Source organism: Buteo buteo, chromosome 1 (assembly GCF_964188355.1).
Source record: "Buteo buteo chromosome 1, bButBut1.hap1.1, whole genome shotgun sequence".
Lineage (NCBI taxonomy): Eukaryota > Metazoa > Chordata > Aves > Accipitriformes > Accipitridae > Buteo > Buteo buteo.
The window spans coordinates 51,736,134-51,752,096 of record NC_134171.1 but is presented as its reverse complement, the minus strand read 5'-3'; the positions used below and the strand labels follow the sequence as shown (position 1 = coordinate 51,752,096).

General features: G+C 37.9%; 1 protein-coding gene across 8 annotated transcripts in view; it reads right to left on the bottom strand.

The window, feature by feature from the left end:
- CCSER1 (coiled-coil serine rich protein 1) overlaps positions 1–15,963 on the bottom strand; it is a 735,482-nt gene that overhangs the window by 545,440 nt on the left and 174,079 nt on the right. For all 8 annotated transcript variants that reach the window (XM_075030636.1, XM_075030670.1, XM_075030654.1 and 5 more), the window contains exon 6: positions 4,089–4,209. In XM_075030636.1, the coding sequence (XP_074886737.1) occupies positions 4,089–4,209 (121 nt within the window). The remainder of the gene's footprint in view (positions 1–4,088; positions 4,210–15,963) is intronic.

The following is a 15,963-nucleotide window of genomic DNA, read 5'->3' as shown; positions in this document are numbered from 1 at the left end:
CTCTAAAAACAATTTAACAACAAATAATATCTTTCAAAAAAAACCCCAAATCCCAAACCCAGAAATGTGACGGCAGCTGAAGTACAAATGTACAAAACAGCTTTAAATTGGTCAGCTCAGAGGGGGCTACATGTTGCCATCACTATTCTGAACTGCAGGGCAGTCCTACCCAAAGATACCGATGAAACGAAGTACATAAGCACCTGCTTAACTTTACATTCCATAAAGTAAAATGATGCATCTGAATTTCACTACTTTTTTCAACCACTAGTTGCACATTAATAGTTTTCTGTATTTACACATGAACAGCACAGACCAGCAGAACGTTGTCTGCTCAGATACACATGTGTCTGAGAAACTTCTTTTTCCACACTGCCCCTTGTAGCATGAGCTTTCAGCTGATAGTTTGGCCAGAGAAGCTGAAGGTAAGTCGTTTTAAAGCATAACACCCAGTTCAATGGGCCATGCCTCCTTTCCCATGCTCCCTTGTAAGAACTTGAAATGAAAGGGAAGATTCCTCATGTCATTGCTCTGTCCCAGCAGCCGATTTATTTATATTTGAATTCAGATAGGAAGGACTAAAATTAGGACTCTGCAAAGAGAATACACTGTTCAAAACATTCAAATTGTTTTAGCATCTGGGCATCTTCAAGAGCAACTGACTGATTTATCACTACAGCAACACAAAGAGGCCTTGATAACTTAAACTGTTAAGACAGCATGAGGGTTTTAAGTCTTGTATTTCTACAAAATATAACAAAGTTAATGCAAAATCCTAGACAAAGTGGAGGGCCCAGAGGATGAAGTAAGGTAGAGCTCATATTTCTTGGTTTTCATCCTGACCTCACACTGACATACAGACTATATATTTTCTCTGCATCACAGTCTGTTAGGGAGAGGAATGACAAAAGCTACAAAGGGTGCTCTTGCCAGCTGAGTACTGAAAGCGTGCTTTGCCAAGTGCAGAAAACAAGAAGTCTTGTGCATTGTTCTCCTATAAAAAAAACAGAGAAATTCCTCTGTTCTAAAACGCATATTTACAGACGAGCAGCAAACCCTTTTTGCACTTTACCAGCCTTCAAGGCAACATAGAATAATGGCCAAAGCAACTAACAAGGACTACCTCCTCCTTCTGCAGGTGCTATAGCTTCACCAAACAGGTTCCTTCATGCTTCTTATGACAGGGGTGTCACTCCCAGGCGGCTAAAGATATGATGTTTGCTTGGCCAGAGCCTTCTCTGCTTATTTTGTGGCTATCACATTACTCAGCCAAGTGCATTCCTTCTGAATGTATGAGGTACAGATTTTGCCCAGTGCACAAGCATACAAGAGTTAGCAATTACCTAGATATCACTAAGGAATTACTTCCTGATGAAATGTTTTGAGCTTCCAAGAAAAAATACAAGGGAAAAAAATTGGCCTTTTATTCCTCCAATCCTGATAACACCTAATCACTGACACTTCAAAGAAGCGTTAAGCTTTGCTGTTACCACTTCTGGCACAATTCTTTAGTGCTTACAATAAAATTATAGTAATCAAATACAGTACATTATTTAAAGCTACTAAACAGTTTCTTTCTAAGACAAAATAACATCATCAGTCAAATATTATGCAATTCACATTAAAGGTTTTTTTTTTCCCTGCCCAGACTTAACAGTTTCTTGTGTCCTGAAGGTCCTGGATATAATTCCACTGTGGTTTACAATATAATTATTTTTAGTTTTTGTAACTGTTTAACATCTTTTTATCATTAATATCTATTTTATCTGTTTTGGATTACACATGTAGTAATCCAAAATCCTTACGTAGTTTTACAAAGCATTAGTTATTCTAAACATACTCTGTCCAAGGCCCTGAAGGCAGCAACTTCTCTTTACAAGACCTCAATGGCTGGCCACCACTCAAGCCCTCTGTGATACGCACAAATTTGGGAGGTATAAGTCAAAACCACTCAGGTGCACAAAGATAAGCATAAAAATCAAATCATCAGTGTTAACTTCCATAGAGATAATTACTAATACAAATAATTATAATTCACCTGTGCAGATCAGCCCTGCACTCAAGTCAATGGAATTCAACATTTGCCAAGGGCTTCCTCTTGCTTGATATTTACATTGGAGAGAGATGACCTGGGAAATTTAGACACAGCAATTGGGATCTGTATTGCTTCCATTAAAACTGGATATGGGGAAAATGATCTACATGTAGAAAGCACAGGGTGAAATGAGAGAAGTGAAAGGTATGCTGATGTTTCACAATGCTTAAGATTTTCTTGAAGCTGTATGCTTTCACACCCCTACAATTACTTTGAAGGTTTCGACAATATTTACTGAATTCCCATTCTAATAACACGCAAAAGTTTTCCAGCAAGATGTTTCTGTTTCATTTCCAATATACTTGTAAGAAATGTTGGTTTAAAGATACTAATACAATTACACTGCTTCATGTGAAGAAGTTCAAATATATTTAATCTGCTTAAGCACAAGCTTGTTTCTTTTTGAAATTCCAGAGCCACAAGTCATATTTTTAGATGTGAAAACTGGAAGAGTAGCAAGGGTTAGAGCATGTTTCTGAGACCTATGAGTACGTAAGACAAGCATGATTTAAGTCTACGTGTTTAGAAGACATCACTAGTCAGGTTGTAATGAAAAAAACCAAGCACACCAGAAAGCAGATTAATATACTTGCTACTACCAATAAGGCGTAGGAAAGAAAATCTAGAAGGTGGCATCACTCAGCTTTCAAGCACATACTAAACAGATAAAGGAGTTTCCCTTCAATTCATAAGGGGTTATGAAATGCTGAACTGCTGATAGTAGAGGAAAAAGCCAATCAAACAACAGTGCAGGCTTGCCTTTTAGTGGAGAGAAGGCAAAAATGTACTATGCTGTTTGAACTAGCCACAAAAATTATTCTGGATTTCAGCACAGTATTTTGCATCCCATTGCCTTTCCAATCCCTTAGTATGCAGAGCACCATACGACTGAAACACTAGAATAATGAGATGCTAACAGTATTTCAAACATTAAGTCATTGTAATAATACCTAGATGATAGGCAATATACTGTGTTAAATTTTAAGTACAGGTACACTAGATGAAATGGGTTGATCACCAGACTGAAAAAGATGCCGCAGTCAGATACAGACTTAAGCTATAGATCTGTACCAAGATCACATCCCATCTAATCCACTCTAATATGATCCACTAGTGATGTTTTGGGGTCTTGGGGTTTTTTTGGGGGGGTGAGGGAATGTTTTCATTTTCTCACAGTAATAGGCATGCAAGCTAGGACTTTATAGACAAGTTCAAAGCTAAATTTGTATATACCCAGAGAAGCGGAAAACTAACGTAAATGGTAAGGAACAATAATGATGTCGTATTATCCATTGTCATGTTTTTAATTACCTTCCCCACTTTAAAATGTGCAGACCCCAAGTTTGTGTTGTGGTAAAGCATTTACCGTTACATTTTCTTCCTTTTAACAAAAAAAAGGTCTTTTCATTCTCCAAGGACTCAGTTGTTAAGAAACAACCATCCTGCCTGGTATTGCAAGACAAATGTTACTGCACATGCTGTGGTTATGATTCTCATCCAAGGCAAGATATCAAATTACAGTCTATTTAATTAAGTAGAATTTCCTTGGAAGACCGCTACCACACTTTTGAAGATGCCATCATATCTTATACTACAGCAGCAAAAATACTGAAAAATACTAAAATATATCAGAGGAGCAGAGCATTTAGGAATTATGTTCTTTCTAAAAATCAACTACTGACTAGAAAAACTGTGTGAGAATGAAAGGACTATTTAAACAAAAAGAATTGCCTTATTAAGCCTGTTAAAAAGTCAATTTCTCAGCATAGAAATGCCCATTCCCTCTATATACCTCATTACCAAAAGCCCTGGAAAAAAAGGTAGGCTAATGAACAAAAGCAGCAGCCTAGCCTGAGGCCAATTTCTGCTTTTGGAAATGCCTATGTAACCACTGAGGAAAAAGAAAGGAGGGGTATATGCATATCCACAAGAAAGAATCTGGCCTGGTGTTTAAATTGCACTTGTAAAAGATCATGTTATTCGAATAACTCACTGTTTAGACACATCGGGCATTATTGTCTGTTCTTTTTTCCTCATATCCACTGTCGGCTCTACAGGGGTAAGTACTACAGCAGCGCATGACACTATCGACTGGTATGAGTCTTCCCGACAAACTGCAAAGATAGAAGAAATCTCAGTGTTAAAGAGTAAACTCAGTTTGTACTTTAAATGCTTAAAGAAAAAAAAAAATATAATCAAGTCATACTGTGATAAACAAAACCACAAATGATTAATCGAACTTCACTGTGGTCACCTGCAATGAAAACTTCATTGTTTTTCACATTTCCTAAAGTGCTTGCCTGGCACTTTTTTTTGCCATAGACTGATACCCCCATCATCGTTCACTAAGTTTTACCTAGTACAAGATCTGATGTCAGTCTGCTCTAGCTCATTGGTGTCTCTGAGTCCTAAAAGGACATATATTTCCATGAATGACATCAGAATATGATGCAGTTCTTTTTCCTTTTTCATCATGAACTGAAAATGAGACTGGAAATTATGGATGGTTTTCAGACAAACCTCCCACCTTCAAAAATTTCAGACTTTGTAAGAAAACAGATTTGGGAAAATCTGATTAGTGATTATTTTTTTCTTCACCTGTTATGTCTTACTCTAATCCAAAAGGCCAAATCCAAATGCTCTAGGAGTAATATCTGATATATTGATTCATGCTTTCCATTAATACAAATTATCTATGTTTTACTGTGCTGGATGATATGACTTAGAGCTAGAGTAAAGATCATGTATTTCAGCTGAGCAGGTGGCTCAATTAGCACTAATAAATGAATACCCAAAAGTTCCTGACATCCAAACAGACAACTATATTTGTTAAAAGTTATACATATTCTAAATTCTAAATATCAAGTATCACTAGTAATTTAGCATCTAGCATTCACCACTCCAATTGAGTTTGAAGATATAGATTTTCTTTACAGCCAAGGTGTACCTCTATAAGACAAATAAGAGCTGGAATTAGGAGTTGGTTGTATTAAATAAAGTGCAGCAACTTCTTATATTATACATTTATGGTACTATTATATATCATATATACACAAGAAGAAATATGGTTACCTATCTTTTAAGCAGAAAGTCACACAGTATTTTTTATGTATAACATAGAGAACTATTTATAGAGTGTACACATGCATGTACATAGCCAATAACATAGCCTGTAAAAGAAGGATGACCATGGCAAATTCTCAGCAATTCAAAACCAGAAAGAACTTGTTTTACAAGTACACACATTTAGGCAAGATTGTGACAGATGGGAACATTGAACTGTGGCATTTATATATGAACGGAAGACTTGTTTCTAAAGACTTTCCTACCTTCCACCCTTCACAATCATGTGCTTCCTTATTGCCCACAGACAACACACCTTTTGCATAGTCTATGCTCCCCTTACAAGAGAAGCAAAACTGTAGTAAAAATTCATCCATATTGCCTTGACTGGGTCAAGAGCAACTAACTGTGGCATTTTACCATGAGCACTCAAATTATATTCAGCATGAATTCAGCACATATCAACAAGATACACTGCATGCCCGATAAACACCCTGGAGTGATAACTAGTGCTTTAAGGAAGCTAGAGAGTAGATTTTAAGAAACAAGTCAGAATGGGGCCAGATATTTCTACAAAGGTCGGAAAAGTGCAAAGGTCTTTCTCTTTTCAGAACAATTCTGAGCCATTTAGCAAGCAGCACAAATGGTCAGAGCACAGGTAAATTCTGGCAGGAAAAAAACCTGTTTGTGGAGTACATGTAATTATGTTGAATTCATCTGATGTTCTCCAGCATTACTTACGCTTGTATTTTTAAATATTAATGTACACATTGTGCTAAGTGACTAAGACACATAAGATGACGAGTACTGAAACCTTACCTTCATTTTTCTTTGGAACCAGCACTACTCAAAACTTTGTCACTATCATAGACACCCATCTCCAAAACATGGTCATACCCAAAGAGAACTTGCTATATTGCCTACACATATGGAAATAGGATATGCATTACAGCTTCATGCATAACAAATTAAGGAGGGAACTAATGCAAAATACATTGAACTAGAGAGACTACATAAGAAAAAAAGAATTTTAGGTGATTTTTATCCTACTATGTTGCATGCAGCCAGCAGATCATCTACTAGCAAGGTGCTGTTTGGTAGGCACCAAGTAATGTACAAAATAGTATCTTCTCATTACAACCAGTGACTGAATATGCGCAAATAAGAACATTTATCTCTATTTGACTCTTGATTTACAGTCAAAAAATTTTAAAAAGATAGGTTTGTCAAAGGGTGATAGTAATATTCAGTACCTGAATTTTAACCTGAAATGCTGACAAAAAAAAGGGAGTAAAGGATGAAGCAAATACTTATTTTTCTCTAAAAGACCTGTGGTACCACTTGAATATCTAGTTATTACTTTAGAACTTGTAAAACGTCTGGTGACTACGGAAGCACCACAGGGTAGGATTTTCCCTAGATGAGCCACTGTCTGTCAGGGCAGTTACAAAGAAAGATAAAATAGGAAATCACAAGTAACAAAGAAGACACTGCTAGTCTCCTACCCTTTATAGAAATTTCACGAATGAATAAAACTGTGAAATTGCTTTTGTTTAATAATTAATGCTACATAGGAGTTGTATAATCCCCTAATTTACAGCTGCAGACAAACCCAGTGGTCACCCAGTGATCTGAGCCCACAGAATTTATTATCCTCCCATTCTAGACAGCTATACTCTTTGTCTGGCTTTTGAAAACCACTACAATTCCTCCTTTTTATCTCAAGTCTCTGTGCACCAGTCATAAGTCATTATGGGACAGTATAATTAACTAAAACATCATGAAATAGCAACAGCACAGCAGCAAGTAATTTTCACCTACTGGAGTGCATTCTCTTATTATCTGTTCATAACTTGCATTAAAATAATGACAATGTGCTTGAATGTGGACTATCAACTTTAATATTGATGGGGATGGACACTGTTTTACTTAAGGAGACTGTTTTCATTTTACACTTCACACTTCTCTTAAGTGTAGCTTCTATTCTACACCTTCATTTTTTATCTACAAGTGGCTTACATTATCCCCAAAGAAGCCCATTAGTGATGTCCACATTTCATACTCTTCATGAATCCAAATCTCTTACATCCTCAAAATATTACAAACTTCAGAATATCAAACAATTACACAAAGGGATTACCTCCTTTTACCATAAATCCTCTCATGTCCAACTTGCACTTTAACAGCCTGCAAGAACTTTACAAATTTAGCCTCACCACGTGAATTGGTAAGGAAAATAGAGAAAAGCAGATGTGATAAATTTATTTTATATGTATTTGTTAATCAAACCAGTTCTGTAGGCCTTGCATAGTGTGTTCGTTTTGCAGGGCAGTGTTAGCCCTTGCAGAGAGGTGCGATTGGAAACATTGTAACTACAGATGATATGTACATAGTTCCGCTCTCTTTTTGCCAACCCAAAACCGGTTTTGTTGTTAACTATCCTGGAGGATGTGTGTTTGGCCTCCGGAATTGCAGTGCTTGAGATCTTGATGGGCCATTTGTTGTATGCATTTGTTGAAGGAGAGGTGTACAGCCTTCATCCCTCGACTCCCCCAGCAACAGGGCGCGCAATCACAAAAACAAGCCCATGTGAACCCGGACCCTAGACTTTAACCTGGCAATAAAAAGAACTATAAAAAGAGAACTCTGAAAGAGAGGGGCGCGCGCCGTTGATAGAACAGAGACTCCCCGGCCACCCAGCGCTGTTTTGCCTGTTTGTCACTTGCTTTAATAAACTTTGATTAAATTATCCGTGGGCTGACGTACAATTTTTCGTCGCCCCTTATAACAGCAGATTTTTTCAATCATCTGAGTTGGTGTTTGGAAAAGCCATCAATGTAAACAGCTGCCCCAGCCTATTACATTATTGCTGACATGAGTGTGCAAGTTACTTCCATGCTCACCACCCTCTGGGCACAGCCATTCAGCCAGTTTTCAATCCACCTCATTCTCTGCTCATCCAGCCCATACATCAACAGCTTGTCTATGGGGATCTTATGGAACAGTGTTGAAAGCCTTACTGAAGTCATGGTACACAATATCCACTGCTCCAATAAAGAAACCAATAAAGAAAATTCTCCCATCTATCTGCTACATTTTTACAAGGGCACACAAACATTAAGTACTTGTTGTAGGTAGAGGTTCATTATCACACTTGCTGTTGCAAACCTCTGAAGTGTGGAAAAAACTGTACAAGGTATCAACATCAAGCAAAACAATCAGCTAATTTTATACTACCTGTAACAATTTCTTTAAGTTTAAGAGACTAATATTTACTATCTCTGAATGTGTTATACACTGAGTACCTTCTGAAAAAATCAGTAATCTGCCTACAAGTGAAATGGTATTTTTCAGTACCATCGCATCTCCTTCATTCATAATTCAACCATTATGTGAACCAGCTAATAATTGTAGTGAAATAATACAATTGGAGGAACATCTTTACTATGTATTATCATTAAAGAAACATATTTTTTTAAGTGAAATAAAAGACACTACATACCAACTACAAGTCATATAAAGGACAACTCTACAAAAAGAAAACAAACAGTCTAACTTCATATAATACTGTTAGAAAAGATCTGTACTGCTTTTGAAGTTCCATGATTTCTCCCCAGATTCTTCAATTTATACTTTAATGATGCATACAGCTTGTTTTCTTCCATTGCCAAGTGTTTTAAAAGTACCCCATATGTTTATCACTAGGAGTGCTGGCTTGGATTTACTCTAGTTAGTTTAAGCAGTCTCAGAACATCATTCACTATAATAAAAAATCTCTACATCTGGAGAAGAAAAAAGGTAGCTTTTTTTTTTCCTTTGCTGTTTCTTTTAAGAACAATAAGAATGACTAATTAAACAGTTGTCTTCTACTTTGAACCAACCAGTGAAAAATTTTTAATTCCCTAAATAGTAGGACAGTAGAAAGCCTTCAACAGCTACTGAATAGAATGTATCTCTCCGAAGAATAAAAAGACTTTTAAGCTCTAAGGGTGTCATTTACAGCATCTATTTCAAACACTGTTAATTGTACACATTTTTTTCCCTTCTTTTTTTTAAATAGAGGAGAGAGAAAATCTGGTTATCACCACTCACTATCAAAAAAAAAGTCTCCCTTGACACAAGACGCAAGAGATAGATGAAATTAGCAGCAAGTACTACCTGCTTAAAGAAAACAGAAGGGAAATGTTCACATGCAGTGTGCAATGAAGCATAAGGGATTTATGACACAGGAGACAAAAAACAGTGAAGTATTTCTGGATTTAAAAAAGCTGGGCACTTATTGTGACAATTCAAAGCATTTACACTTGTGCCTGTAAAGTTTAAAATAATCAGCTCTCATCATTCAAGAGACAGATCAAGTCCGGAAACAACTGCTGTTTTATACCAAAAAACCTTCTGCTTTGGTAAAAAACTAGGCTACCAGCCAGGAGCATGGAAGGTGCTAAATACCTTCCCATGAAATATCTGTCAACTGCCATTGTAGAAGACAAGGGACTGAAGCATGGGGGAGCAAGGTTTGGATCCCAAGTATCCAATCACACATTCCTTTTGCTACTCTAGGCCAGAAGATATGTTTTAATTACTCCAGAGCACCAATTTTCAGTGCAGGCATTTACATTTTGGCACACAGTTTCCTAAACATGCCCCTGCCATGACAAGGCTCAGGAAATGAGCCACCCTCTGAGGTGCTCTGAACAAAGGACAAGGAAGAGCTACAAGACATGCAACCAATATGCAGGTTCTTCAGATAAGGGACAGACAGGACAAAGAGCTGTTACACATGAGAAAGATTTTGCTAAAAAAGAAAACCACCCAAAAGCCAAACAAACAAAAAGGAATGGATGATCTACTGTAAATTTCTCTAGTGATTAGTCTAGTTTTGAGGACAAGTGAAAAGCTGAGGAAAGAAAAAGGAGCATTTAAAACATGTAACTCCAGCTATTTTCCCAGGAAAGCTGCTGACACTAGAAATAGTTTATAAGAGAGGATCTTGAAATCTAGTCTATTAATTTTGGTATGTCCAGTAAGAACTGTGGTTAATCACCACGCTAATCCCTTCCTCATCACACAGACACGTCCTCTGATATTCTTGGTCCACTCAGTGGGCTCAGAAAAGAACCACTGTTCAGACCTGTCTTCATCAACCACAAACACCACTTGCATGAAACACTTCAGCAAAACCAAGTGTATGATTTCAGTTCCATGCCGTCTTTCTCAGCCCCAGAAACACAACAAAGTCTCTTAATACCTTGTTATTAAAACTCTAAAGCCCAAGGAGACTTTCAGTCTTTTTAAAGCAACACAAAAGGTGAAGGTACTTTGCCCATCTACTTAAAAAAAAAAGCCTAATATTAAAAAATAATAATAATTTAAAAAGCCTAATTTTCCTGGTGCTTGATTCTAGATTTGATGGTGATCTTTCAGGGAAAAAAGGAAACTAAATGGATCTCCATTTTATTATTAGTTCAACAGTTATTCTAGGGCCTCTTGTCCCTTAGAAAGCTATATTTCACAATACTGGCCAAATGAATACTTAAGAGAATGAGACTATATGCTTACAGTCCCCAAAGGGTTTGCTGTAATAATTCTGCAATAAAACCACAGGCCCAATTCTTAAACACAGCGTAGTCAGAATCAGAAATTTTGCAATAGCAACAATTACAGGCCCAATACGGGCAAATGAATTACTTTCTATCAGGTTCTTACGTTTCCTGGCTCTTTTGTAGTGTTCAGGAAGGCTGCACACACATATCTGCTTTGTGTTATCTACACTGCTACCCAATGGTGAAGGGTAAATAACGCGGCGTTAAGCAGGAGCCAGGGAATTCTTCTAACACACCAGCAGTTCTGTAGTGATTATCTGCACCCTTGCTTTTGTACCCCAAGTTAGTTTGTTGTCACAAGCCACAGTGACAATATGGTAATAGCCACATGTGAAATTTGGGCCTACTGACTTGTACTCTATGTGTAAGAAATTAAACTGTAAGAAGCAGCAAATGCTGCTTCTTTTAATAGTAATGCTTAATGGAATGGTGCCATTACTGTTGATACTGAATGGAAGGGTATGCCTTGATCACCGAAGAATGCTACACTGACTGCTAAAATAATGACCTAGATAACAGTAACACTGGTGGCCCACTTCTTGCACATTTTCTGTTAAGTACGCCGTATTGACAAAACGACTGTAGTTTGGTCTTTCTTGAGAAGGACAGGGTAGCACCTTAATCCCTGTTCAGTGTTCTCAAGTAGCCTCTCCCAGCTTACAATAATTTGCAGACGTGTTTGAACAGAGGGGTTGTGTCTGTATTTGCTAATCCCTCATGGATTTTATGAATTTGTTCAGTTATGTTCTTGTGCAAACTTGTAGCGTCCACAGCACCCTGTAGAGTTCCAAAGCTGAACTATAGGTTACGTTAAGAAATAGGAATTAGTCCACTTTAAACTTGCTACTAGCTAGTTTCATTTGACTCCTCCAATTTTAGTATTGGAAAAGACAATGCACAGTTCCCCCTTCACTTTCCACTCAGGATTTTACAGACTTTTGGATGCTTTGCCAGTCATCTCTTTTACAGGCTGCAGAATCTGCTTTTGTTCCTATATAAAACCTGTTCCATATCTCTGGCCACCCTGCTAACCTCTCCACGAACAACCACTCCTTGTTGCAGTTCCTGCGATAATGGATCACTGTAGCAACACCAGGAGAAACTATAACTGCATTCACAGAAAATTAAATAGGTTAGTTTTTCAGCTGTAACTACTATACACCTAAAACATTCTAAGTATATCCATTTATGCTTGAGGCTGCTTCTAAAATACTTTCTTATTCACAGTGACCTACTAAAAGCAAATATTGTTCCAAGCAGCCTACACAGGAATTGAAAAACAACCTTTAAATATAAAAGCATATTCTATATCCAGTAGGTAGGTATTGCTTCTCAATATCAGAAAACATTGTTTTAGTGTTGACATTAGGACTTTTAAAATAACAACTAACTTTCATTGGCTTTTGGCAACACTGTTTGTCAGGGTGATGTCACAGTCTTGTATTTTTAGCAACATAGCCTGTGACTTGTTTTGTGAAATGGACGTGAATAAAAACCACGTGCATAAATGAGGGAAAGGTTGTGATGAAAGACTAATGATCTGAGCCCCAACAATATTTCTAATTCTGTCAAATTGCAGGAAGTTTCATAATTTAATGGTATGGATATCCATTAGAATAAAAAGTGGAAGCTTAGTCATTCCATCCAGGATGCATAGTAATAATCACCATGTGATCCAAATAAGTGCATTGGTTTATTCACAAAGAGGCTTAGAAGATAACTGGTTAAATTAATTTACCATAGAAAACAGCCGCAGGTGGGTTCCTGGGGCAAAGCAGGCTCACCCAGACCTCCTCTGCCAGTAGCATGTCTGCTGTTCTTGGCCTGTACATAACCTGAGCTCTCAGACCCCTTGGTACTCCTGACTCGCCAACAGAGCCACAAAGTGCGAGGCTGCCAGCAGGAGCTCTGGCTGGGAAATAAGAAAGAAAAACACCACAGTCCCAGGTATGGAAGAAAACAGAACAGCCAAAACCTCTGCTTCTCCAGGAAGAATGCAAAAGGTATTACTGAAATTGCTAATTTCAGATGGAAGCATAAAGCCACCCCCCTGTAATAGCCATAAGGTACCAGAAACTGAGAAATCCTCGTCTCTCCTCCTACAGGACATGGAGGAAATCCTAACATGGATTTTGCCAGCCACGAGAGCTGAATGCCTCCAAGTTCCCTTTTCAGCCAAGGGAAGAATAATAGTTTTAGTTCTGTTTTTGATCACATTTGGGTTTCTATTTAAGCTATGTGATGCCTTCAAGAAAAGGAGAGAAACAGGAGCGACTGTGACACTAGCATCTTAAAAGGAGGAATATAGAAAGACATGCAGGGCATTTCTGTAGGCACAATACAAGCCCCTGAAGGAATGACTACTCCAGCAACAATATCCTTGACTGTCACTCGCTGCAAGTAAAACCGTCAAAACTCAATAGCAAGTATTTTCAGCATAGTCTCTTGGCTTCAAGTATTATTCTTGGCCTAGCTAAAATAAAGACTGACAGGCAAGCAAGATTAATTTATTGTTGTTTGTATTGAATGGCTGTAGCCACAAGAAATTAATTTAAACAATTAATACACAGATAAACCTCAAAAAGCATAGCTTCCCAAGAGAAATTATTAAATAAAATCACGTCAGCTGTCCTTGCAGTCTCTAACAACAAAAGCTCACCAGGAAAATTACGTGAGGTATTTTTGTTTTGCAAGAGTATGAGGCTATTTGGCTTTCTCTTATAACCGTATTGGCACCTGCTAGCAGGAGCACGAAGTACAGCTGCCAGTAGAGCTGTATGTCTTCTCAGTCACAGAATGACAGCCTTTGTCAACCTCAGTGACAAGCAACCCAGTGAGCAGTCCCTACAGCAGCACATCTGTCATAGCTATTCCTGACTCATTCCTTCTTTCACAGAAGTCACTCATATACCATGAATTAGAAATTTACACCAGACATTGAAACGATTAGAGGATCCATAACAAAAATGTCCTCTCTGTCTTTTCCGGAGGAACACATCTTTCATATTTATTATAAAATGCAAACAATATATTCCACACCTTTGTCCTCTCTAAGGTGAGTGGTTTCCTTTTTTTTTTTTCTTTTTTTTTTTAAACTCTTGAGGGAATTTTGCTGTCATTGGTTCTGTTTAGTGGTTAAAACTGCCCCAACTCTGGAACCTTGCTTAGTTAATAACTCCAATATTTGCACATCTCCCTTGAGAAACTTCAAGATCACTATGTGCTTAACCGGTATTGAGGCTTGGTTTTGTTTTTCTTAGGGCTAAAATTGTCTAAATTGTATAAAATCAGTTTTCTGGTACTATTTAATAAATCTAACAACACCAAATACCAAATAAAATCAATCTCTCTGGAAAATAAAAATAAACTTATATTGGGGAAAGTCAATTCCATCTTATTGTTCAGACTGTGTCGGGAGTGGTTGCAGACCTTTCCTGGGCTAAGTTGCAGCCCGGCCCTCACACTCATACAGGATCCTACAGGAAAGCAAATTCAACTCAAATGTTTCTGCAGTCACTTAACAATCTTGTGTACCAGCATGCGTAAGCAAACAGCTGGCTACTACTCCAGCTCACTTCTCCAGTGTAACTGCAAAGCAGTGGAGAAATGAGGAAAGCAGGTAGAGCATCACCCACAGTCTAACCACTGGGTACTCCATCAGCAAAGGGACAGGCCAGCAGTGTTATGATCACCTATTGATATACCTCTGAACCAAGAGGGGAAACGAGAGGCTTTAAGGAACAGCAGATTAAATCCTGGGATGAGACAGAATACACCACACCTTCCTTCTGTGGGCATCTATACCTAGGCACCAGCTAAACCTGTGTGTGATGGAAAAGCACTTGTATGTTCACAGGATTGCAAAGTGAAGGCTCTTCACTGGCATGTTGTGACCGCAAGCAAAAGATGGACTCCAGAAGACAACCAGAATAAGAATTTCCTAGGCTGCTCACACAGCTTTTCGTGCAATACCAGGGAAATGATGTTCACAAGTTAGCTAGGTGACAAGAAAGTTCAGTGGCAGCCATAGAAAGAGAAAGGTGTGAAGTCTTCTGTGCCACGAAGAAAATGTGGAAACAGAATATGACTATCTGTCCATTTGTCGTGCCTGCACTTTTAAAATTCTGCCCATTTACATAGTTTCCAGATTTTGCTATGCTTTGTGTTTGTTCCATATAATTTACTAGATTTCAAGGCCAAATGAAACTATTGTGATCATCTGATCTGACACATGGCACAGGTACATGCTGTGGTTCTTCCAGAAGTTTAATACTACAGTCCTGATGCAAAACTTTGATGAGTAGAGGTCACTGCTATGCCAGGTTCATAAGCGATCTGCTGAGTTCTTCCAATTAATGGTCAAAATAACAGCATAATTTTTCCAATTGATTTTCAGAAGTGCAGATTGCTAGCCAAACATCTATACTGCAGATAAAGCAGATGCCAAGTAAAATATATGCATCTGTCTGAAATGTAATAAAACAACTGATCACTATGCTGACACCTTTTCACGCTTCCTCTAAAAGTCTCAAATATTCTAAAAAAATCACCAAGGTTTGAAATCCAACCAAGTTCGAGGACAATGTATTTTACTTTAAAGAAAAATAAATTGAAACAGGAATACATTATGCTTTGCAAAAAGGGTCAGGGTCAAAATGACAGGCAGGTCAAGCAAGCTAAGCGGTCTTGAAGAGCCATTAAACTGGATGATTCTAACAAACAGTGCTTGAACGGAGCCCAGTGCAGGATTATAACCCTAGAAACAAAGAATGCAAACTATCACTACACCTCTGAAGTAGAGTTTTGGTTCACAGCAAACCAGGAACTCAGTGTGCTGCCTCTGCAAAAATGTCCAACACAAACCTTGGCTGTACAAATATGAAATTGGTGACTCAAATCACTGAAGGCAGGCTCAACTCAGTTACCATCTCACCTTCTCAAAAAGATGACTGAAGGGTGTGTTCATTATGCTGTATGTGATCCTGTATAGGAGAAATCCCAGACCTCCCTGAATAAGCAGAGAAAGGTATAATAGAAGTAAAACTGTAGCTTTAAAAGCAATTAAGTTATTGGGAATAAAAAAAATCCCAAACTTAAAATTGGTGGTTGTCTGTCTTTAGACATGTTTAAAATTAAGACCAACACCTTTCTGAAAGATGTGTGTTAGTCAACTACGTATTTTAAGGTTCATTGCAAGCGTAA